Consider the following 24,537-nt stretch of genomic DNA (forward strand, 5'->3'; position numbering starts at 1 on the left):
AGCAGAAATGGGTTGTTGCCCGTTCTTTCCTTTCCCCAAAGCAGCTTCCTGAGTTACTGCATCTCAGCTTGGTAGAAGGAGAATACGTTTAGAAATGTATTATTGTTTTTATTGGTCAGGACACTAATGGAGGTCTTCCACGACAGCTATGTTTTATAAGCTGAATACTCTGATTAGGCTGGTTACTGATCAGTTGTAGGGATATTGATTGTGTCATTTATCAAAGAGCTGGAAAAGCAGGTTTGTTGTTGCTGTTAATTTAAGGCTCTCTACCCACTGGGTACAAGTCTCCAGTGTAGTAGTAGTTTGGATGTTGCAAGGCTTAATTTAGCTAGCAGTATCCATGAGAAAGTAGTAAATGTGGACCTCAAAACGTAAGGAATCTTATATAAACTAAAGAATTTCCAGTAACAAGAAGAAACATAATTGTCAGCGGCTGTGTGGTGTGTGTGTTCCTGTACAGAGGTTCAAAATAGCCTTTTCAAATGGCTCATGCTGCACTGAGGAGGAGGAGAGAATTTTGCATGTGTTGCCTGTCCACTGAGACTACCTTTGTAGCCATATTGTCACCAAGAACATCCCAGCATTGATTTGTGTTCTGAGCTGCATTTTTGCCATTTTTTATTATTTTTAATTGTTATTATTCTATCATTATTTTTATTATTATTATTATTTTTATTATTATTAATTTTATTTTTATTATTATTAACCTTGGAAGGCAGGTTGCAAGGTGATGTAACATGCTGTCCTTCCTCATGTGTTGGTTTGCAGGCAATCACTTGCCAATGCATTAGAAGTCTTGCATCATTTTACAAAGAAATTATATGGGTTATATACATGCATTTCTTCTGTAGATGTGACTATGAAACTTAAGGAATTATATATTTAGTGTAACATTTGCTGGCATAATGCACTTTAAAAATAGAAGCCAGTTGGAGGCCCCTTCAAAAAACACATATAAAATCACAGAAACTATAAAGGTTATTTTGAAAACTAGCCATAATATTCCCCTGTGTGGGTTTTCTGTTTTCCCTGAATAACGAGTACAGAAACATCTTTCTGGGTCTGTCCCAGTTTTAGAAACTGTGATTCCCCCCCCCCCCCTTTTTCTTTTGAGCAACTGCTCAGGAGAATAAATTAGGCGATATGGCATGTATGGGGGGGGGGGGGGGGGATGTCTCAAAAGAAAAGCTGACTAGAGGTGTGACAGGAGTTTCTTTAGCTGCTAGCCAGAAGACCTGTGTTTGGGAGTTTGGTGTAACTCCTTACTTGCAAAACCGCGCTAGTGTGTGATCATCAGAACATATGCACTCAGTCTCTGAGAGAAAGGAACCAGCTGGCTGGCAGAAAAATACCATTGGCATTGCCCGTGTTCTTGTGTTGACAATGTCACAAGCTGCCCTCCCAGATGGAGAATTTGAATGAAGCCAGTTGTGGGTCATAAAGAAACCAGTCTTCATTTTTGTGCATCATTCTTAATGATTGTTATGGCTTAGATATTGTCTTATTTCATGGTCAGCAAAAACAGATTTTGAAGGTATCTTTCAAGTTTCTCATTTGAAAGCAAGCAGTGTACAGTGAACATTACACTGTATTTGTGCACTGTCTGTAGTGATGGCTGATCTTCTGCCTTGTTGAACATCTAATTTTTTTGTTACAATGTGAGGTTCTGTTTTTTCCTTAGGAACGCTCAGACCAGGGAGTCTTTCAAAAATCAGCCTTTGACGGGAGTCATAACTTCGCAGCTGCTTCCCGACGCAATGATACTATTCTTCAGCAATTTGTAACATGCAGTCCTCAGGAAAGAATAAAAGGTAGTGTCTAGATATCCTTCTCTGTGCTAAAAGAAAGTGGTTTTGTTTTTTGAAATTCACAGCCAATAGAAAAGCAGTTAATTAGAGTAAGTGCACTCTATGTTACTTTGAGGCTTGAAGATCCAGCGAGGGTGGGAGAGCTGACTCAGAAGTTGTGAATTAGATTCCTGGCACAAATTCCAGTTTCAGTAACAGTTTCTAGCTCGCTGCCCCAACACGTAAGGTTGGATAAAAAACAAATGATGAGTGCAAAATATATGTTGTCAAAATGTTTATTTTCTATATATCTTTAATGAGTGCAATGATTTTTGCATTGAATTCTTAGATTATGTCCCAGGTGCTAAATGAATTTATACAAAAGTGTGATATTCATAAAGTACACTTGCTTATTTTAGACTTAAAGGTAAAATTTGATCAAAGGTTAGGAACATTCCCTTAATTTACAAATTGGAATTATATTAACAAACTCATTAAAAAAAATTAGGTAGACATGTACATTGTACAGAGAAAACCTATATGTATGAGCATATGCAATCATATAAGTAAGAGCTTTTAAGACCACTTATTTTCCTGTCTTCTTTCATTTCTGATGGCATACTGTACTATCTGTCCTATTTGCACCTGACTCAGCAAGATACTAGTTATTTGAAAAGTTTAAGTATTTGAGATGGTCTTGACCCCTGTCCTTTTAAGTGTGCTCTTATCCTTCAAGCCAAGCACATACTTAAATACCTTCCAGTAGGAAAAAAAGATTTTCTTTGATGTAGTTGAATTATGCATGATTTTTTCCGCTTCCACAGATTTTTTCCACTAGACAACTCTGGAATCTGGGTGGCCTGCAAAAAGTAATTTCATAGGGTGCTGTGATGACTGTGTGGGGTACTTTTAACCAAAAGCAAAGAGCCCCTATCTGTAAAGCTCAAGAGAAACTCCCATATAATTTAGGGGTAAATAATTTGTGTTGACTTCAATATTTTGACAATGTAACTCCAGGCAAATAATTAGATTCAGACTCAAGCACTGTAAATATTCAAAGATCAGATCCTTTTCTTTGGATCTACCTTATATTTCTCTTGTATGGAATTTACACTGATTCTGTAGTTACAGGAGAAAAGGGTCATCCCTGGAGCTAGCCTGCCCTGTAGAGTTAGCCATTGTCAAAGGATCAGAAAGCAGCAAATACCTTTAAACACTTCATTAAAAAATGTATAAGCAACTGCTCTGGAGCCATTGATACAGGTGAATGGCAACAGGTAACTTGTCACTTATATAAAGTTCAAAACAAAATATGTGGAAGAGCTGTACTTTCAGATGACGATTCTCCAGCTGTGATCCAAAAATAAGGATGACTAATTTGCAGCTCGCTCAAAATCGTTTTCAGTAGACATCTTTTTAATTAAAGAATGATGATAAGACAGCATTATAGCAAAAAAAAATGTGATGGCGTGAGAAGAGAATGTGTGTTGGATGTGGAAAGGATGCTCTGGAGTGCTGCTGAGAGCTATTGTCAGGGAGGGTTTGGCATGGCTGGGGCTTCCCAGCTGTGGTCTGGGAGCAGCTTGGAAGTGGAGTCAGTGGACAACAGATGATGGAAGATGTTTCTAGCACTTGCTGGAAGTATCATTGTATTGCGATTTCTGTTGAAGATTTGGTATTTGATGAGTAAAATTTAAGGGATCTTATTGGAGAACTGCACAGGCGCTTTCAGCAGCAGGGTGTCTGCAGTAGGGCTCCGGTCTGAAGTTTTCATGGTGAAAGACACTTTGGGCTTACAGCAGTCCTGCACATTGTAGAAATCTTTCTCTAATTTTGAGGTCATAGTATTAATTATTATTGAGCTGATACTCATTCTGATTTCCATATGAGCTTGTCACTTATTTCCAGTCACCGGTTCAAAAATTTTTTTGCATTGTTTCTTATAAAGTTTTGTCCTCAGTCTTTCAAGATATCTGTAAAGGCAAAACACTAGGCCTATGCACAACCCTCATTTAACTCAGTTATGAACTTTAGGTTGTGCATCTGTTTAAGGATGTAAGTCGCAGATATGGTGAGCTGCTTGTGACAGGCAGGAACATTCCCTTGTACATTCTTATGGTGTACTATCCAGATCTTGTAAGTAGAAGTACGGTTGGTACATTTTTACAGAGAATAATAAAAGATAGAAGAGATTTTTAACATAATACAGGATCTAATGTAAGAATTTAATGATAGGAGCTGTATTATGTTTAATAAAATGTCACTTTCTCAATTAATGTTTTCTAATAATTTATTTCCAGTATCCTTCACTGTTCCTACCAGTAAAATTCGTATAAAAGCTCAGCAAAAATACACTGAAGCTTGGCCTGCTAATATTGCTGTCTGTTTTAAAAGTCTTTTTTATTATACATGAGCAAGAAAAACTAATGTCTGGGGAAAAGTGGTTATAGCCAAAACATTACATTTTGCCTTGCCTGTGGATATTTAAATAAAGGGGGAGGGGATACTGATCCAATATTGAAATGCCATTGTTTGTTCTGTTTTTGCATGAATAATACTTGCTGCCTTCAGGTCCTCACTTCTTTTGCTGCCAAGCTGTTGCACAGATTCAGTGTTTTTTAGAACAACCTCTTTGAGAATTGATACTTCAGTGCCAGCAGCTTTACATTTCTGGTGTGGAAAGATTACTGGAATGTGTTTAATTAGAGGTTCTTATATATTTCTTATAACCCTACATTATAAATGGTTATAGGGGAAATGCTGTCATGTCTCTGGTTAAGTAGTAGAATAATCGTAAACTCTCTACTACCATAGACTGCTGAGTCTTGATGGTTGTACAAGCATCTCTGTTTTCATACATGTGTGGTAACGTCAAGATAGAAAATTAAGAAGTGAAATTTTAAATTAAAGTTTAAATTTGGCTTGTAAACATAACATGTATCTTATAGACAGACTCAATTATTTACTCTCCTAAACTGTTTAATATCTGAAAACTCAGTACCTTTTGTTTAGTGGCTTAGCTGTTCCTCTGATCTCACTGGATCTGTTAAGATCATTTCCTGAGGTCTTGAACATGGAGCCAGTGACTGCCTCTTAGGTTAAATTCTCTCACTCTTTTGCTTCTGCTCCCGTTTTGCTGGGAGCTGTAGTCCCTTGTGATCGTTTCCAATTCACTCGGGAAGTCTGACATTTTTCTGTGTGTACCATTTGTGTACTGCAAGAAAAATGCCAGTGGTAACCCATCACCAAACAGCCTTTGTGAAATGACGTATCAATTACTGTGAATCAAAGTTAATATAACTACATGATATGCTCAATCTTCCCAGCTACGGCTATTGGAGGCTGCTCAAAGACTGTACATGGTGTGATTTCCCCCCTGCCCTGCTTCCATCAGGCATCTGTTTTCTACTTTGGGTAGTCAGTGGCTTAGGGATTTCCTAAGTCAGAGGTTCTATCTGGACCATTGTGCCATTGATACCTCTCTAACTCTTAGTCCATTTCTTAATATTTTTTAAAAATTTAGTTTCTAAAACACCCTCATGGCAATGAGTTCCATGATTTAATTGCACAGGAAAAAATACTACTTTGTGTTTATCCTGTGTGTGCTACTTGATAGTTACACTGGGTGCCTTCTAGTTATTGTGTATGAGACGGTCAGTGAGAGCATCGTTTTCACTTTATGCATAGCTTTTACAATTTCATAGACTCCTCTTGTATCCCCTTTTATTGCTTCTTACTCTAAACCAAAGAATCCTCATCCGTATTTGTGGTAGGAATGTTTCTACGTGTGTCCAGCTACCCTTGGCACCTGTTCAATATGTTTCTGAGTTATATTACATCCTTTTTCAGATAGGAAGAATGAAACCTTAAATGCTATTTAAAAACTAGGCACACCGTTAACTCTGAGTTCTAGATGGAGTGTTTGGACTTTTCTTAAGGCTGTGAATGTCTGTTTTCTTTTGACTTCACTAAGCATATATTCAAAGAACGATCCAGTGCACTACTGTTGTATGGTTCCTGAGTGGTAATTGCTAAAGTAATAGCCTTTGTTTGTGTGTCAGGAATTTTCCCCTGCTCCCATGTATATCTCTTTGCAGTCACTGACAGGGAATTTCACCTGCATTTCCTACTTAATATCCTGCAATCTTTTTGCAGAGCTTCATAGTCTGCTTATTTTTGGTAATTCTGAGTGCTTTTACATGAGTAAATTTTTTCATCTTCTGATTCCTCTTTCAGATCATTCAATTACATTGAACAGTACGAGTTTCCCTTTGTTGTAAGTTCTTTTTACTGTGAGAACTTGCCCTTTACTCCTCATCTCTCTTTCCTGTCCTTAAATTGCAACCTGAAAGAATGTGATCATAATGCAAGAAGACAGTGTGCATGTATGTTAGGTAGCATACCTGTTTTCTGTGTTAGACTGGCAATCGATATTTTTTAAGGTCTTGTTAGAACTTTTCTCCTCATCTACTCACCTTCAATTTCTTCTGATGACGTTCTCACTTTTCCTGAGATACAGAGTTTGAACTATTTCTTATCTTTCTGATCTCTAGGAGGCTATCCAGCCAACAGGAGTTTTGTAGGATTCTTGAGCTAATAGTGTGGTTTTGTTGGGGTTTTTTTTGTTTGTTTGCTTTTAGGGAGCTATCTTAGTGCTCTTATGTAATAAATATAATCTATTGCTGTCTGCCTTGCTCCCCTCCTTGTAAACGCTTTTTCTCTCAACTTCAATTAGTACTTTCACGCAGGATTGTGCAAAAAGACTAGCAACGTTCAACGCAACAGAACAGGTCACATGAAAGTGTGGTATGTCAGTATTGTTAAATCACTTACCTGCCATTGAAACCCAATAATTATTGTGTCCAGGTTTCCTGTTAAGTTTTGGAGGGGTGAAGACATGTTCTACATTGAAAAATGTAGGGACTTTTTATAAGATTAACCTTTAGATTGAGAGGTGAATTTACATGCTGCAGGCACAGCAGTCCTATTAAATACTGCAGGTATGTAAGTGTTGTTGCTTAGCAAACCACTGAATGGTTTAATTGAGAAGTTCATGTTTTTCTTGGTCCAAAGTAATTTTCTGGTGTGAGCTGAATGCCTTTTGTAAAGGTAAAGAAGGAATTACCATAATGGTAGGAAAATGAAGACCATAATTCAGAAATGTCTCTTTCTTCTCTTGCCATGGGATAACAGAAATTTTTCTTCTTCTAAACTCCTTGCTGAGAATGTGGTTCTCTTCTGTACATGAAAGGTGGTAAATGCTCCCCATCAAAGGGAATGAAAGCATGAACCTACAATCAGTTAGGACGCAGCTATGTAGAAGTGAAAATCCACTCAAAAGGAGTAAAGCAATTTGTGCCTTGCACTCAAGTTCACTATAAGCACAAAGTTTCCCTATATTTATCTTTAATTATGCATATGCAAATCTGAAAATCAGCTCTTCAGGAAATCCCAAGGGGTATATTTTCTGCTTGGTGTGATTTTAATTCTAGTTTAGTTAGTTTAAGGATTTGAATAATTTGTGACTCACTTCAGCATTGCTTGAGGCCTTCCGGTCCAGTCATTGATCAGTGAACTGGGGTAATGTACTTGTTTCTGCAGCTTATTTAACCCCTTTTTAAATTTTATTTCAGAGTTGGCAGTGGCTGATCGTGGCAATGGTGAAAACGAAACCCCTCCACCTCTCCCACCGCACCCCAGTGAGGATCTGCTGAATGAGGATTATAACCCTAGGTTGGACTTTGACTATTCTTAATAGTTACAGCCCTAATTGCTCATTAGTGGTTGTGATAGTAGTTCTAATTGATTTTAAAATCACTTTTTATTTTGTAAAAGTTTGTACTGCCATTTTTATTCACCTGGATGATCCTTTAATATAAACTGGGAATGTTATTTTAGCATTTCGTGCATTGTTCTTTTCAGTTGTTCATAAGCTGCAGTACACCTGCTATCCATGATATACGGATCACGATACCCAGCATGTGTTCAGTAAAAGAAAAAGAATCCCAAAACATAATCCCAATTAAAAAAAGGTGATTTTAAAACTATACTAATGGGTGCTATGTGTAAGATGCAGTGCCTGAAGTCTCTTAAAGCTTTAGAAGTCCTAGCCAAGTTCAGTTCATAGGAAACTGAATCTTCTTATGCAGCATGTCAGCCAAAGACAGTCTTGAGGTTACAAAATGAAGCTTCAGTAAGTTTGAACATTGAAATGTGTAGGGGAAAAAGTAATGGACACTTTAGCAGTTGTAAATGCATTGGGTAGATTTTTCAGATATTTTAAGACTACCTTTTGTAAAGGCTGGTGTGCTTGATGGCAGCTACAAGCTTTAATTTCCTTAGTAAATACGGAAGTTTGGAAGTGCAGAGAAAAGTGTAAACTTATTGAAGTTCATGATGGCATATACTTTGTCTCAAGTAGCACACAATTCAAATCAAAGCATCATTTCAACCTGTCGTACTTCTGATGCTGAAAATTCAGTGTTGAACACTGTTTACTCTTTTTGTGTGTATTCAGTATGATAGTCATGCAACTGTTTTATTGCAATGATATTATGAAAGCGCATTTCAACTAAAAATTTAGACATTCTTCTGTCCTTGTGTGCACGGATGTGATTAAAAACTACCCTTTAAATGACTGGTTGCACGTAGTATCGAAGAGTAGATATTTTTTATTATGGATACCTTGAATTCTTCATATAATAGTTACTCTTGTAACTATTTTCTTTTTGCTAATATAGAGTAATTTCACTAGACTAATTTCATAATTTCTAGTCTCCCAGGCAGGTATGTATGACATCGTAAACAAACAAAAGTCTACATAGACTAATGGAACTCTGCGTTAAATTCTCAACTGCAGTCATTTGCTAGAATCTGTTCCTACTTTTTCAGCGAGCTGGGAGTAAAAACATTGTCTTAAATGATAATGATGTATTAAAATGATGATGAATTTACAGGCCCTTTCTCCCACCCTGACTTTTTTCCAGTGTTGTATTGGTTTTCCATTTGGAACTTCAGTTCTTTTGAAATTGAATTGCTGTGTCAAGTCACACTGATTTCACTGAAATGGTGTTTCAGCAAAAAACTAGGGAAAGTGTTTTGACACTGTAAAACCAAACCTTTGATTGAACAGTTTGGAAATAAACGTTTTTAATTTCAGAACTGCTTTTTGGTTTTAGAGTATTCAAAAAAAAAATTGTGTTTCTAATTGAAAAGAGACACAGAAGATTTCAGATGCATTGCAGTAAAGTGTTTTCATTCCTCACAGGTGAAAGTTACTTTGAGTTTCACTCAGGTGGAATTTTGAAATATTTAGATATTTGCCTAACTTGAAGTAAAATAATTAAAAAAACAAAACCAGAACCCAAACCACGATACCTTGGAATTCTTCAGTGTGTTGTGGCACCCTCCATAAGACCTCCAGGCTCCAGCCTCAGCAGAAGTAGTGCAAGGCTGTAAAGTAACTTTATATTAGCAGATGAAGTAGAATTGAGCCAGGTACATTAGCAGTAGTTTTCCAACTTTCTGTAGCATGTTATTTGGAAATGCAATGGTTAAATAGAACTAGCAAAATTAAAAAAAAATAAAAAAATTAGCAGGCACTGGTATGTTCCTCTTTTCTTCTGCTAAATAAAATATGAATTGTTTAAAAGTAATGATCACGAAGCATTTACATTTATATTTGCATCCGTGATGAAAAACAAGTGACTGGAGGCGTTTAAGTCTCAGAAAAGAAACTTGAGGATCAATAACTGATTTTAAAATGCATGGCTATAAGCAACTGGAGGAAGAAACACGTGTATATTTGTGCATGCTTTAATTAGTTCACTTGTGTTTTGAAATGGTGCCTAAATATTTTATGTCTTTCCCCCCCACCCCCCACCCCTGCAGCCCTATCATAAATTCAGCAGTGCATTTAACAGATCAGCACATCAACTTCAGATCTTTGACACCAGCCAAGCAGTCTGAATCAATTAATCTGAAAGCTTCAAAAAGCATGGATCTGGGTAAGAAGGGGTGGGGTGACATATAGGTCAGCTTTTTAGCCTTAGCCCATCTGCACCATCTCTGTTTCTTGCTTTTGTTTCTTAAACGCAAACATCAGGGAGTAAGTTCTGCAGAGGAGCCGCAGTGATGCGGACAATGGTCTGCCTCCTGTAGCATCTAATTGCAAGTACCCTTTTTATTGAAGCTGAAGAAAGGGTTTGTGGTTTTTTTTCGTAAAGGCCATCCTATCCATTGTATTGAAATCTTAGCTGAGAAAAAGAGGGAGCGTTTGTAAAAATGAGCAGAAAGAATTGCTGTACAAGTTTTATATGTCTAAAAATATAGCAAAACAGCAATAACAAAAGTCATTTTTGTATAGAATATAAATGATTGCAAAACTACAAAGGCTAACTTTCCTAAGACAAGTTGTATATTTCTTCATTGACAATGACAAACACAGGCAATCAAAGTGTTGCAGTAGGTCTTTATAAATGCTTGAAGTATGGTAAGGTTATGGTCCTCTACCCATCAATGCTGTGCAGAAAATCTTGCAGGGTGGGTGAAGCAGAAAGTAAAAGGTTCTTTCAATACTGGGAAAGCATTTGCAGGTGGAAGATTGAAGGGTTATTGCAGTTGAAAACTGAGTCATGTTTTAATGAGAGTTCAAGGAAAAATTTGCAAAGTTCTTAAGCCTCAAAGAAAGCCAAATAAGCTTTTCTTTTTTCTTTTGATTTTTCTTTGTGAGACTCATTCTTTATCTGTTTTTTTCAAATTCAAGTGTTGGTGGAGAACTTTGAGACCTACCATTAGGATGTCTTTAATCATAGATTTGTGTGTTTTGTTGGATCAGGTTTTGTACACCATTTATAGAAGGTGATTAATTTCATATATAGTTTCAAGGTAGCTTTTTGTTGGTGCTGATTTTTTTCCTTAAGTGCTCTAGATTGGTCTTAGTTTTTGTATTGTTGGTTTTTATTGTCATCTTAATGTAATATTTTAATGTAACATAACGTGTGTGTACTCCTCTAATGAAGTTTAAGGAAAGTCAAACAGTTATTAATGCAGGATAAGAACGGATAAGAATTCATTTAGGGGAGTTTTTAAGGCAGAATTTTAAAGCCACTGCATGACCAGACCAGAAATTTGTCCTTTTGCAGTTCTGTTCCACCATTTTGATGAAGAGTAATGCATTAGGTATTTTTTTTGTTTTAAGAATGGAAATGCTCCTCAATAAAGGAATGAGTTTACAGACTTGAGTCAAAACGTGTATTCTATGTAGTGTACTAGAAAAAAATAAGGTTCAATTTTACTGAGTCTTCTTTTAGAAAGGTTTACTTACAGGTTGCACAGAAGTCACTAGAAAGAATGCTCACAAGCACCAATGTAAAATTAGGCAATGGGAGTGTGCTTGAGAGCATATTCAGAACTACTAGGTAACTTGTACTTCCTTTTGTTCTCGTCTGTGTTCATTTATATTGTGTTCACTTATACATCAAATTTGTATAAGCAATCTGCTCTTAACACCCAGAAACAATGCTTTGAGAATGTATTTGAGTCACTAAATCATAGTGGTTAAAAACTGAAATAAAATTGGGTGCAAACAATAAAATAAAATAAAATTTGGGTACGAAGATGTCTTTAAGATCTTTCAAAAATTGTTGCTTGTAGAAGGTAGCTGTTGAAAATGCCCCTTCTGCTACGAAAGTAAAAAACCAAAAGGGATGGGATAATGCTCAGTCTGGTTGGAGGCACTCATGTTTTAGCCTTCTCATATATGGTGATGTGAAGGTAAATCTGTTACCTGAGATAATCATTTAAAGAACTGGCGGGACTATGAAAGGACTGCACCCATTGTGTGTTATATAAATAACAATAGATGAAGCAAAATTGCTTGCACATAGCTTGACAAATAAAGAAACTGAAGAAGATGAAAGCTAGGACCTTTTGCAGTTGTTCTCTAGCAAGCAGTGAAATACCACATTCAACTTTGCACCTTTTGAAAGATTTTAAGCAGAAGCTTCTGGCTGGAAGGGTAAAAGGAAGAGAAACATGAAAATCTTAAGTGAAGTAACTGCAATATAAAGTGCTTCTAATGCAAATAACATCCCAATAATTTGATATATAAAACTGTGCTTCCAAATAGAGCATTCATGTAATGCACACTCCAAAACAGATTTTTGGGGAAGGAAAGTTATCTCTTAGTTTGTTTTTATATTTCGTTCATTACTTAACTGCAGTCATGACCCAGCATGCAGCTGTGTACCCATCATTGATTGCAGTGCATTGTTTGCCACAAAAAAAAAAAAAGATGGGGAGTGCTGCTGTCTTCATCTTCCAGACCCAGAGCTGAGGGTGTGAGAAAGATTTGTTCAGCACCACAGAGGAACTATGCAGCAAATTTGGTAACAGAGAGGAGGTGTCCCCTCTCTGAAAATGCTTCTAGAACTCCTAGGCCCTCTCTTTCCAGTAGTCATGGGATGCTGTCCACTTATTACTTTTCTTTTGTTCTCAAGTTCTGCCAGTCCCTCCAAAAGAAATCCAACATGATGAACAGAAAAATCACAGAATTGGAGTCCAGGAGGAGAGCTCTGAGACCTTACAAAATGTGACTTAGATGCAGGTTTTTTCTTTTAAACCAAGTTGTCTATGAATCAGGTGTCTCTGCAGATCTGGGAAGACATAACCAGCCTTTCAGGTTACAAGGTCCAGAAATCACCTGGATGTCTCTAGACCAGAGTAACATCATGAACTCAGTAGACAACAGAATTGGTGTAATACAGGGCATAAATGTGAAATCTGTACTGCTATTCATTTATGAGACATTCTGCTTTACCTTGAAACATGTATAATGCATCCATTGCCTAATTATAAGATTACAAAGGCATGGATTACATAATGGCATCAACATCATCAAAGGCAGATACAGAAAATTTTAAAAACAAGAGACCCTAGAGTCCAGATATTGCTATGAATTGTGAACCTTATGAGAAAATAGTAAATTCATTAAATTAGGGAGCTAATGAAATTGTATAGTAAGGGTCTTTCTGGCTTTGATGAGGGTTGATGTATACACAAGAAACAAATCTGTTAAGTAAAGACGAGTATATAATTACATAGATTGACAATGGAAACCCATTTAATATTGATGTTTATCTTTTCAGTTTTATATATTTTAGGCTTGGAAACCTTTGAGCGCTTAATCTGTTTTCCAGTTGTATCTATTTACAAAATAATTATTATTATAATTATAAATTAATATCCTCAGTGAATAATATCAGGAAATAAGGATGGGTGATCAAAAAGTGTTCAGTACTGCTAACGTGTTGCATCAGTTTGTCATTGTCACTCTTCAGAGCAAATCTTGCAATGAAAGGAACTTGGCGCATGCAGCAAAAGCTGTAGGTTACTTGCCAGTAGGGCAGATATGGTTTAGTTTATTTAGTGCATTTCTGTATCGGTGATTGGACAGCTGGACAGGAGCAGAGGGCACGAACCACTGCCGCCTGGTTGTTTAGGCAGGGCTCTATGCCGTCCTGTGCGTGCCATGAGTTGTATGAACTGACACAAGTCTTAGCTGCTAAATTCACAAATAGCATGAATCCAAAAGTAGCATTGTCTGGAGTTGGCATATTTGAAGAACTCAAGTTATTTGCAGATGACTTAGTTTTTGCTTGAATCTACTTTAAAAAATAAAATAAAAATCAGTGGCATGTGTGAGTTACTGAGTTACTGTTGTAGAAATTAAGAAAAAAATACAAAAAGGCAAGCATAGTGGTGCTGTGATAATTTCTTTGGTTTTGCAGGCACGAGCAGAACCTTGCCTCATATGTAGAGATGTCCTTGTGCAAAGTGTATGGAGGCAGGGTGACTGGTTCCCTGCTTTAGAATCCATCATTTACGCAGTGGTCAAAGGCTTGTCAAAATTTACAGCTTCATTCAGAGTAATAGGGTACAGATGAGTTCCATATCAGCTATAAGTCCTAATGTTCTTCCCTGCTGCTGTGTTGAGATAATCACAGCACTTTCTGGATCACTGGTAGAGTTCGTATCCTGTGTCTTATGGTATATCTTTTCTTTGCCTTGTCTACTTTTATTTTGAACTGGTGGTGACAAAAGAGCACAGCTACTCCTTTCATTCTACTGATCCTGGCACCTGACATGTCCGCTCAGTTGCATAAATTTTTTTATTATGGATGATGGGGTTTGAATATGTTAGCAAAGAAAAGATTCTCCTTATACTGTGATTTCAAGAATTTGTGCAGGGCCAACCAAAGTCTGACTTAGAGTGCATGCCTGTACAGACCAAATTTAGACTGCATGCCAAGTTTGGACTTGTGCTTATAGCATAGTGTTAAAAACAAGCAAAACAAATTCAGAAATGCTAGAAATAAATGTCATGTTGTCCCTTCCCACTTAAGTGGTACGCTTTTTTTGAAACTTAATGGCAGACTGAAAGTGAAGAAGAAATCAATGGCTTCTATACAAGTCACTGGAAGGATGATTTTTCCCTTTCCTTTAACAACCTTCTATACACACACATTTTTCTATACACTACCACAGTTGTCTAGAGAAGAATTTCTATATAATAATTCATCAGAATCCCTTTTCAGTAGCATTTTTTCTTTCTTTTAGCTGTATTAAAAAGGTAATTTTTGTGGAGAATGAATGGCAATATGGATTTTTTTTCTTTAATGTTGTATTGGAAGGTGAAAATCGGTGTGCTCTAAGAAAAAGAAACGAAAGAAGGTGTTTTATTATTTATCTCCAACACCCTTATTTTCCATAAATCTTTATGCACAGGAGTGATTTAGGCTATACATAAATGTACTGTAAAAACTACAGCTGTGGGAATTGTATTCAAACACATGAAAGTGTGTCTTGTTTTAACCTGAAGCAACATGAAATTGAATCATATGAGTATATAGCAATTTTGTTGTGTATCAATTCAGGCAAAGTACTGTGTAGATTTATATTTGAGGATGTTGGTATAATAACCCATGACCGCTATCCCAAGGTACTGCTCAACTCCCCCTTCCTTTCCCCATAAAAAGCAAAAACCTATAGATCTTAACTGATTAAGCTCTACAGCCTGAAGAAATGGAAATGTCCTTTACTTAATTTTAAATGCAAGTGAAATATTATTTGCTAAAACATGATTAGACATACTCAGAGTCCCTTAACCTTGGGGCATATTTGTTAAAGATATCGGCCAACTTATTATGTATTTAGGAATAATTAGCAAGTGAATATGCAAGTTGTAAGGTATGGAGTATTCTGCAAGGAAGGCAATATTTAACTACATGCTAATTTCTTTGTTAGTGAAGGGATGCATTCGATTACAGTTCATACTTTTAAAACACCTCAAAACAAAGAGAAACCAGTGTTTCACATCCAGAAGGATGTGGAAAATGCAGTCAAGCTGCCACTAGCTATTAGGTACTTTGTGGTTTGCTCTGAACCAGATTATTCTTATTCTGAGTGTAATTTTGGATATTGAAATAAATATCTCAAAATGTAACCAAATGAGGACCAGGCAGAGCTAATGGAGATTACTCTTCAATTTAAACAATGTTTTGATTCAGATACAATTAAAAGGATACATTTTGGGAGGTCCCTGGTGAGGGCTATGGTATTAGTGGGACAAAAAGTGGTTTGGTATTTTAAAATCATTATTTTGTTAACCATGTTGTGTGTATGGAACACATTCGTCAGGTTGCTTTGGGTTGAAACCAACTTCAGAACTGCATTTAGGAGCCAGTTAGGGTCATTAGAACATTAATGAGGAAATGGAGAAGAAGGTGGCTCAGAATTCTAACAGACACTTCAATGTTACTGGCTTATAACAGTAATTTAACAAATCATCTCTTGAAGAGAAAGACTTTTCAAAAACAAAAATGTCATGGGTTTAGAAAAAACTATATTGCTTATGGCTGTGATTGCCTTTGGGATCAAGGGCCAAGAGAGATTTTAAAATTATTCTAGCTGATGTCATGAGTAACTTCCTAGTACTGTCAGATTAGATGTATATTTTTGGAGGCTACTCTGCAGAATAAATTTTGTAGAAATGAACACGACATAGTTTTCCTAGTTTAAATGACTTCCAATTTTCTGTTTGTAAGATCTATAAGTAGGGAATGAAACAAAATCATTTATTAAGTGATAGGGACAGTGTGAATTGAGTTGAAATGTGACTGAAATTACATTTATTCTCTATGAAAAGAAAGGCTTTTAACAAGGTCAATTCTGTTACTCAGTTTTACACCAAATCTGCATCGATGCAATTGAGGGGAAGGTGAGCTGTGGCATAAAGGCAGAAGTGGGCAGGAGGGAATATCAACTTTTTGGCCTGGTTTTGTAGAAATCTAAGATTCAGGGAAGGTTGCTGTGGAGCAGACTGGGAGCATCGTATGAGCTGTGATGGTGACAGAGCTGAGAAAATGGTAACACATGGTTGAGGTGGTAGTTTCTTACCCTGCTTTAGTGTAAGTTTAAAGTGAGTTGATCTGTTAATGCACTTAGATTATTAAAGTGTTAGGGAGAGACAATAGCAACTAAGTTAATTTATAGCTACCATGAGAAAGAAAGTACAGATGATAATGAAGTAACTTTTAAGAACACTTTATTATAAATCTGTTCCCTACACTTTATCTTAAATCTGTTCTCTATCAATGTTTTCAACCAGTGAATGACAGATTAGATTAGGAACTTGTGGTTTAACCCTAGGAGTTTGGAAGAAGTGTTAATGACATGTGGCAGATGTGTAGTGGGGGAGTTGGATCAGTTTTAACCTGGTACAGTTTCTCTGGAACAGAGGTGAGACAGGATTAGACAAGACAACAAAAGTGTAAAAGAAGCTGTGATGGCTGCAATTAGCAGTGTAGCCTTTTAAGAATGAGTAGTCTAGTAGCCACTAGAAGAAAGTGAAGAACTTTATATCACGCTGGGTGGGAAATTGTAAAACAGTATTTTCTGCAAGGAGAAAACCTTCCATTTAAAGGTAAATGTGTCTAGTGGACAGCATCAACTGTACTGCTGGTTCTTCAACAACAAGTAGTAGTAATAGTGAATGCAAGCTTAGGTATTTTCATTCTCATGTGCTGATACACAAGATGTATCCCTTGGGGACCTTCTCTGAATACAATTGAATTGAAGTGTTAAATCAGTTCTAATAAAATTGTTCTGAAAAATCTAATTAGAGAAAACCCTGCGCAGGTGAGAAAAAGAATCCAGAATCTTGGTTTGAGTGTGATTTATTCCTGTCTTTGAATGTGCTGAACAGGGCATCCCAAATGTTGTGTTAGATGCCATTTTGGAAAAGGTTTACCTTTTTTACCACATAAGTATAATTTATCCTGGGCCCTTGTGCAAGCTTTTTGCTAGTCTCGCTGCTTTTCAACGTTGAAGTGAACAGGAGTCTATCAAGGACTCGTAATCCTTCAAGAATGAGTAGCTGGTGGATAACCAGGTGACCCCAGAACAGGAAAGATGGGGCCCTTTTGTGAAGTTTCACTGTCACTAGAGAGGGGAGGAGGGGGAATTATTGAAGGAAAATATTATAAGACAGTGCAAGTTTACCCTTCCTCGTACACACACTTTATTGCTCCTGTAGATTTTAGCATAAAAGCCTGTGGTCTTTGTACGCAGTACTACAGGGCAAACCGAGAACAGCAAGCAGCATTTTCTAAGTGGTGGTTGTGAGCCAACATTTGGCACAATTTCTCTGAGTGATTTATGCTGCTCCTAGATGGGGAAATGCTTCACCAAGAAAATAAAAATGGCAGGAGAATTATGTCATTGACACTATCATTGACTAAAATTAATTGATGATGCAGTGCCTTCATTACGATGAAAGGGCTGGGTAAGGATACAGTTCATCAGAAAAAACAGTGACCAGTTTGTACCTTTGCTTTATTTTCATGTGTTTGGAAACTGATGGAGTCTAAAAAGCATGAAAGTATAATTTGTATATGTGGTTGGGGAATACAGCCCTTGTTAATTGATTAACGTATAATAAGAAATTTTATATTGGGCTTCCTATAGACTAATAAAGGTATCAGGAAATTTGTTTTCCAGGAAATTTTTTGATGTTTCAGTCTCTCTTATTATTTCCCATTAACTGTAATTTTAATCCTTGTTTGCTTCTTTTCTGAGTGCAGAACTGAAGCTGATCTTCAAAGGTATGTGTTAGTTTGTCCAGAATACAAGCAGAAATACAAGTAACTTTCACATGTTCAGAAGATTTTAAGTAGCTCTTAGTCAATGTGCAGAACTGATCCTTCAGAAAAGAGGCACTAAGTTAAATAGTAGTACCCTGTATCTTGTGAATAGTAGTAATTCCTTGTTTTGGGAAAAAATAATATGATGGTACAGTGATTGAACTGGGCAAAAGGAGGGAAATTGGTTATCACAATTGCCAGCGGCATTGATTTGTGCTTCCCTAAACCATAGCTGGGAGGTAGTTTGTTGACCTTTAAGTAATCCTGGGCTGTATTTTGACGCAAACTTTCTGAGGCAATATAGAAGGCTGCTTGTGTACTAAGCGATTGAAAATCATGCAATTGAAATAAAATGGTTATCTTGAGTAGGGCACAGAAATGGCAATCATAAGGTTGGATTGGAAGGACATGGATACATTGTTGGGTGCTTTTACTGTTGCTGAACAATACTACTTATTTTCTTAAAGCAACACAGCACTCCAGAACATTACCATAGGAAATCCTAATACATCTGATTATTCACAGCATAGAGGGTTCAGGATTTTTTACCACTTGTTGTGGTTGTTGGCATAGTTTAAAAAAAAAAAAAAAGTATCAGTTGTTTGCTATCGGCTGGAAAGTTTTGTTTGTTTTAGTAATATTCCATCTTTCATAACCTTTGGTCTTGCTAGTCTCCCAAATGTCCCTGCTTTTATTAACTAGCTGTAGAACTTCTGTCACTTGTATCTCAGCAATTACTTCGAGTACTGACAATGAATACCTAACTGGCTTCTGTGGTGAAAATGCTATGTGTTTTATACTGACAAACATTAATAACTTTGTGAACTAACATGCCCTGGAGTTCCAGGGACATTTCAGAATGTGAAGTATTTGTTTGATTTACAAGTTAAAGAGAAGTTTCTTCTTCTTTGTGAATGTATTTGCTCCCTTGCACTGATCCTTCCCAGATTTTTGTTTTGAGTTTTGTGTTTACAGTCCCCAGATTAGCTGGTTTCATTTTTTTGAAATATTTTGCATTTAACAATTCTAGCTCAAGAATATATACTATTTCTAGTGTCCTCATAAAAATCATTATAGTTGAAAGTTTGTTACAAATGTTGTCCTGATACATTCCAGTCTGGCACTGCACATTCCCAAGCGTGATCCTCTTGAGCTGAAATTTTTCATAGTTAGTTGCAGTGTAATTACTTTTTGATGTTGCAATATAAAAATAATTAGAATTTTTTTTCACTTGAGTTTTAAGCGTAGACAGTCTTTTTCCCTGTTTAAAATCTTTCCAGTGCCTTTCTGCAAAGATAGGCCAACACTAGGAGAATCATAGAAAATAAATTTCCACTTAGCTCTTGCTTTTTTCAAAAGCCAAGGTAGGTAGCCAGAGAAATACTATTTTTGTCATAACTGAATGATTGCGTGAATTTTTAACGTCATGCAGAGCAGTGTTTTCAAATGCTCTTTTGTGGAACGGGACATCTTATTACCTTCTAAATGAAACAAAGTTTTCAACTACAAAGTATTTATCTCCCATTAGTCTTTTCCTTCTTTTCTGTTGTCTCGTCCTTGTTCCCAGAGGAAACAAGGGAAGGAATGGGATTCTCATCCAATGGACTTGTCTGTGCCAATTCTGTTCAGTCTAATGAAAGATGGCCAGCCTAGAAGTCACTGCCTAAGCATAATATCCCATGAAATGAAAATTGCCCCATGGAGGGGCACACATATTTTGCTCAAACTTTGATATAAAACTTTAGTTTTTGCATTTCCCAATTTTTGTGTGTGTGTGCTTAAACTCATAATGCTAACCTTGTAGTCTGGTAAGATTATTTTTCATTTTCTAATCATTTTATTCTTCCTTTTTTTCCCTCCAGTGTTAAAATCTAATTTTTGTGTGTGAAGCCGGTGTCTAAAGTATGATTAAGTTAAATGGATTTATCCCTTTTAATAATGTAAAACTTAGTTTCAGGCAAACCAAGTCATCAGCATAGTTTTAAAAAAATGCTGTGAACCTTGGTATCTATTTTTTTTAAAGCTCCTATGTACGGTAACATAACCTACTCCAAGTAATTATCATATATTATAGTGGTTGCCATTAGTGACTGCTACAATTAAGGTTGCAAATCAGTTTCCATTATAATCCCTTGTTTTCACACAATCATAACTTGTCAAAACACTAACCTTTGGGACTAAAGTTTTCCATGGTTGTTCTGCTTAGAGGTAAATTTAGGGGGAGAGAGGAGGAAAAGGAGTTTAAGCTATCCTTACAGCAAATCATTATCCGGTCATTTCGTCTTATAGGATCAAACTGCATAGCAAGGAGGTAAATAATTATCGTTTCCAGGGACTGGAAAAACCTAGAAGAAAGGTTAAAGGACAAGCAGAAAAGTACAGAACTGCCTTGAATTTTGGTTGCACTTTTAATTTGGGCTAGCTGTTTTGTATTGCAGCATCTCTGCATAAAGCTGCAAACAGTATTAGTCTTACTTTATTAGCATCTATGTCCCACAACAAAACTGCACTACGTCAATTTTACTTATAATCAGATGACAATCAGATCACAAAGGTAGAGAAGAGTTATACAATGGTCAATTGTGGATTCATGATTGTAGTTCTGAATCCCGGTCCTGAATCTGACGGTGGGTTTGGCGGGGGAAAAGCTTCCCTAAAAGTGAAGTCGGGAGGCAATACAAGAAAACACATTGTGCTTATTTTCCCAGTAGTAGCTCCTAAATGTCAGTAACTACTGCACTGCTCTTTCCTGGGTAGAAAATAGCACATTCCTGTATCACCACAGATAACCCTGTATGCAAACTTTTTATGGTGACCACTATGCAAAGCTTGTGTAAGTTCCCATTTATAGTATTTTTGGTATGACTTAACAATTTATTTTATCATCTGAAGAGATCACGTTTTAAGGCATAATATAAGGGAGTGCTTGGGCAGGCAGAGTTGAAGGATAAGCTTTCAACCCTAACATTCATTTCCTGTGCTTATTTTATCATCCCTAACATTACATTAGCACTATTTCTTTGCATAGAATTCATTTTAAGAAATGGTGATTGGTTCTTCCCCTCAGCCCTCTGGGAAAGTATTTTAATTAGTTTCTTGAGATATATGATAATAAACTGAAGTACAGTTACTGAAGAAAAATTCCAATTTTTGTTACATTCAGAAATTGCTCCTCCACTAGTCTGTCGGCAAACTGTTGCTACTGTAAACATCTTTCTTTGTAAGATGTTGTGAAATACTGCAAAGGTACAATTTATAGATAAAATAAAATAAATCATAACATAGATAAAAGCATAAGCCTTCCAAAAGATCAGGTTTTGGGAGACCTCATTGTCTGCAGAGTGTCCTGTGAGTCAGTGAGATGTCTTGCAGATGGGAGGGTTTCCACATCTGGATTCTTTTTAGCAATTGAGGTCTTTGATCTGAAAATGTTACAACTCTCCTATGCCCTGTGATTTGTCTGGCAAGATGAGTTATTTACAAATGCAATTGCTCTTCTGACAACTCAGTTTTGAGTGTGTAGGTGCTGAGGTCCTGATCTGTAACCCACAAGGACTGCTGGTAGTCCTTTTATTGGTTTCAGTGGGCTTTGATTCAGATATTTGGGCTTTGAAGCACCCCAGGTGGATTAGGTTAAAAAAAGCTTTTTACAAACAATTATAATTTAAAGATTTGGGATTCTATGTGTCTGAAATAATTTGACAGTATTTCAAAGGCTTGTGAATTTAAATACGTTTCTGATCTTTGTATCTTTTCTTTTATTCCTCCAGTGGCAGATGAAAGCAAAGTTGGTTTGTTGGCCGGACACAAATCGGGTAAGCTGTCCTCCTATTTTGGAGGAAAATTCAGCAACTTCCAAGTAGTGTGGGCAGTAAATGAAATCAGCTTACGGATACTGTGGTGACTAAAAGAGTTGCAAATTAAGGCATTACTTTGTATGCACTGAATCCAAGTTGTACAGTGATGAATTAGGGATTGTTCTTTGCCAGGCAGTGTGTGTAGCGGAGTCATTTGCAGGAAGAGCTGTAACTTTTTTTTTCAGTGCAGGTGTTGTAAACTGAAGAAGCTGCCCTTTCAAGTAAGGGCAAGTGCAATGTGTCTTTTGGAGTGCGGAGATTTAAGTGACGTACATTTTGAAAAATACAAATATTTCTTGCTTTTTCTCCTTGCTCTGAGTTCCACTTCCATTACCAGGCATATTGAAGATAACACTAAAAAAAATTCTACAGATTAAAAAAAGGCATGTCAAAGCTTTTCCTTTCATTGTGCTTGTGCAGTAGAAATAATTGTGTTTTTCTTAAACTTTTCAGGCCATAGTAATAAAAAAAATTAGTCCATACTGCTGTCATTACTGTACCTACTTATTAAGTAAGTTCTGCAAACCACACAGTGGTACTGTACAACTTACAGTTCTTGTATTATAAGAACTTTCAAGGAAATGTCACATAAGATTGTAATTTTTCGCAATCCGTGGATAAGCTGACATAAGAAACCTTAAACTTTCTAGAAAACTCAAGTTATTGAGCAATCTATTCTGATGTTAGAAAACCCTGAAGTTTCAGGCTGCCCCTTTGTAGCATGATTGCACATTGCCTTTTTCCACTCCTTTGAGAGAACTAAAAAGCTGAATTCATGTAAAGGAAGGTCAACTATGAGATTCCTGATTGTTTATGGTATTCCTTCTCTGTGCAACTGGGTGTCCTTCTTTAGTTCTCTGGTGTGGATTTTCCTTATCTGAAGACCTTTTCCTGAACTTAGTAGACAAATTCTTTTTAAATTTTTCTGGCATCTTTCCGAAGTCTGTGAACTTCTTGGATTCTCTTTCTGAATCAAGGGGTAGTTCATATGTCTCGTAACATTATCACTCCTGGGGAGAAAAAATTCTTTCAACTTTTTGTTTTGGGAATGTGAAAGCTTCAAAGAAATGATGTTGTCAACTTGAAGAAGCTAGGGGTGTTGCCCTTGAGTTTTTTCCTGTGCAGAAAAATTACTACAAACATTGCAACATCATGCAGTTTTCCAAAGATCAGTGGAATTCACTGCTATCAAAGAGTACTGGAAGGAAACCTGGTGAGATCATAACTCTTTGGCAATCAGTTGTTATAGGTACATTAAGCTTTATAATATCACTGTTAGCAGCATTTGATCTTTCTTCTGCATACTTCTCCAGATTCTTTAAAACCATGGCTTTGAACATTTTTCTATTTGAAGACACCTACAAATTTTATATGAAAATGTGGACCCATGCTTATTGAACTTTGGCTTGTTTGCTTTACTTATCCTTCATAGACCTCTTACGTGTACATAAGATCTTTTTTCATAGACTAAAATCAGCGGTCAACAGATCACCTAAGGAATAGATACAAAGATCCTACAGGTTATTAATTTTTTTCCCCTTCAGAATAAAAGGAGCTAGCTAACTTCTGAGAAGGCTGGAGTGTGTATGATTTTTCTTGGTTCTGTCCACTTTAAATACTGTTCAATTACTGTTGAATGTTTCTCCCTTCTCTATGTTCCATTTCCTAACCCTTCATAAAGAGAAATCAAGCTGTGGTTTCAGTTTTCTCATTGTTCCATTCAGATATTTATTTTAAAGGTTCGTTCAAGAACATGGAGTTCTTTTTCTCTGGTCCCTTTTTACTGTATGTTGTTTTTTTTTTTAAATATATGTAATATGTGCATCTTGCCAGCATCCAGTCACATCACAGAACTCTTGTTTTAGCATCGCTCATTGTGCTGCCTTCCTATAGGTATAGGTACCTTTTTTAAGAACATGCTGAGGAAGACAGTCTTCTGCTGGGAGCAAAACACCGTTATTTTCTCATTATAGAACGAAGAGCTTCCATCCTATTCTAGACTTCAGGAAATTAACCGTATTTCTCTACAGAATTAATTATCACCTACTAACAATCAATGCAATTATCCTTTCTCTCCTTCAACACGACTTGTTCTATGAAATACGCAGTTGAGTAATTGTCTCTAGGGAAATATCCTTTCTATTCCTTCTGGGGCAGTGGCTCTTCAAGCATTTAGTCTCAGCTTTTGGTATAGCTACTGTATCCCTCGCATATTACATGTTACTGAGCAGCAGCAGGAGTTAGTAGCATGTATTAATTTCAGAAAGCGTTATCACAATTCTGCAGAAGACCAAGGCATTAGAAGGATCTGCAGCTGTAGCCCCATCTTTCTGTCTTTTTATATATTGCACCCACAAATGGCAGTCCTATTTTTTTTTGTTTTTTTTCTTAAAAAGTAGATTTGATTTTTAGAAGCATGTTGGAACACATCCTGAGCTTGTAAGCATGTTCTAAGGGAAGGTGGCTGGAGACTTGTTCCTGTATTTCACCCTCACAGAAATATATCTGTGAATTCTGGTTCTCGTAGCTGGCCTGTCCTTCATCCTGCCGGATGGAAGACTCCTCCTGTGCTTACAGATGTTCTTAGTGTTGCAAATGTTTTCCACAATACCATTGGCAAAAGCACTGGAGTGCTGTATTGGGCCAAGTAGGCTGCATCTTTCTGGAAAAGACCAGAGTTCAGAGTGT

At 36.7% G+C, this 24,537-nt stretch overlaps 1 protein-coding gene across 3 annotated transcripts in view; it reads left to right on the forward strand.

Annotated features, from left to right (window-relative positions):
• PARD3B (par-3 family cell polarity regulator beta) overlaps positions 1 to 24,537 on the forward strand; it is a 439,522-nt gene that overhangs the window by 241,671 nt on the left and 173,314 nt on the right. For 2 of the 3 annotated variants that reach the window (XR_012044291.1, XM_072874182.1), the window contains exons 13-16: positions 1,685 to 1,814; positions 7,424 to 7,523; positions 9,681 to 9,796; positions 21,763 to 21,807. Coding sequence is in view for 2 of the 3 variants with exons in the window: in XM_072874182.1 (XP_072730283.1) it covers positions 1,685 to 1,814; positions 7,424 to 7,523; positions 9,681 to 9,796; positions 21,763 to 21,807 (391 nt within the window). In the remaining variant the exon portion in view is untranslated. The remainder of the gene's footprint in view (positions 1 to 1,684; positions 1,815 to 7,423; positions 7,524 to 9,680; positions 9,797 to 21,762; positions 21,808 to 24,537) is intronic. The other variant, XM_072874183.1, reaches the window with a different exon arrangement.

The sequence above is a fragment of the Ciconia boyciana genome, chromosome 10, assembly GCF_034638445.1.
Source record: "Ciconia boyciana chromosome 10, ASM3463844v1, whole genome shotgun sequence".
In the NCBI taxonomy this organism is placed as follows: Eukaryota; Metazoa; Chordata; class Aves; order Ciconiiformes; family Ciconiidae; genus Ciconia; species Ciconia boyciana.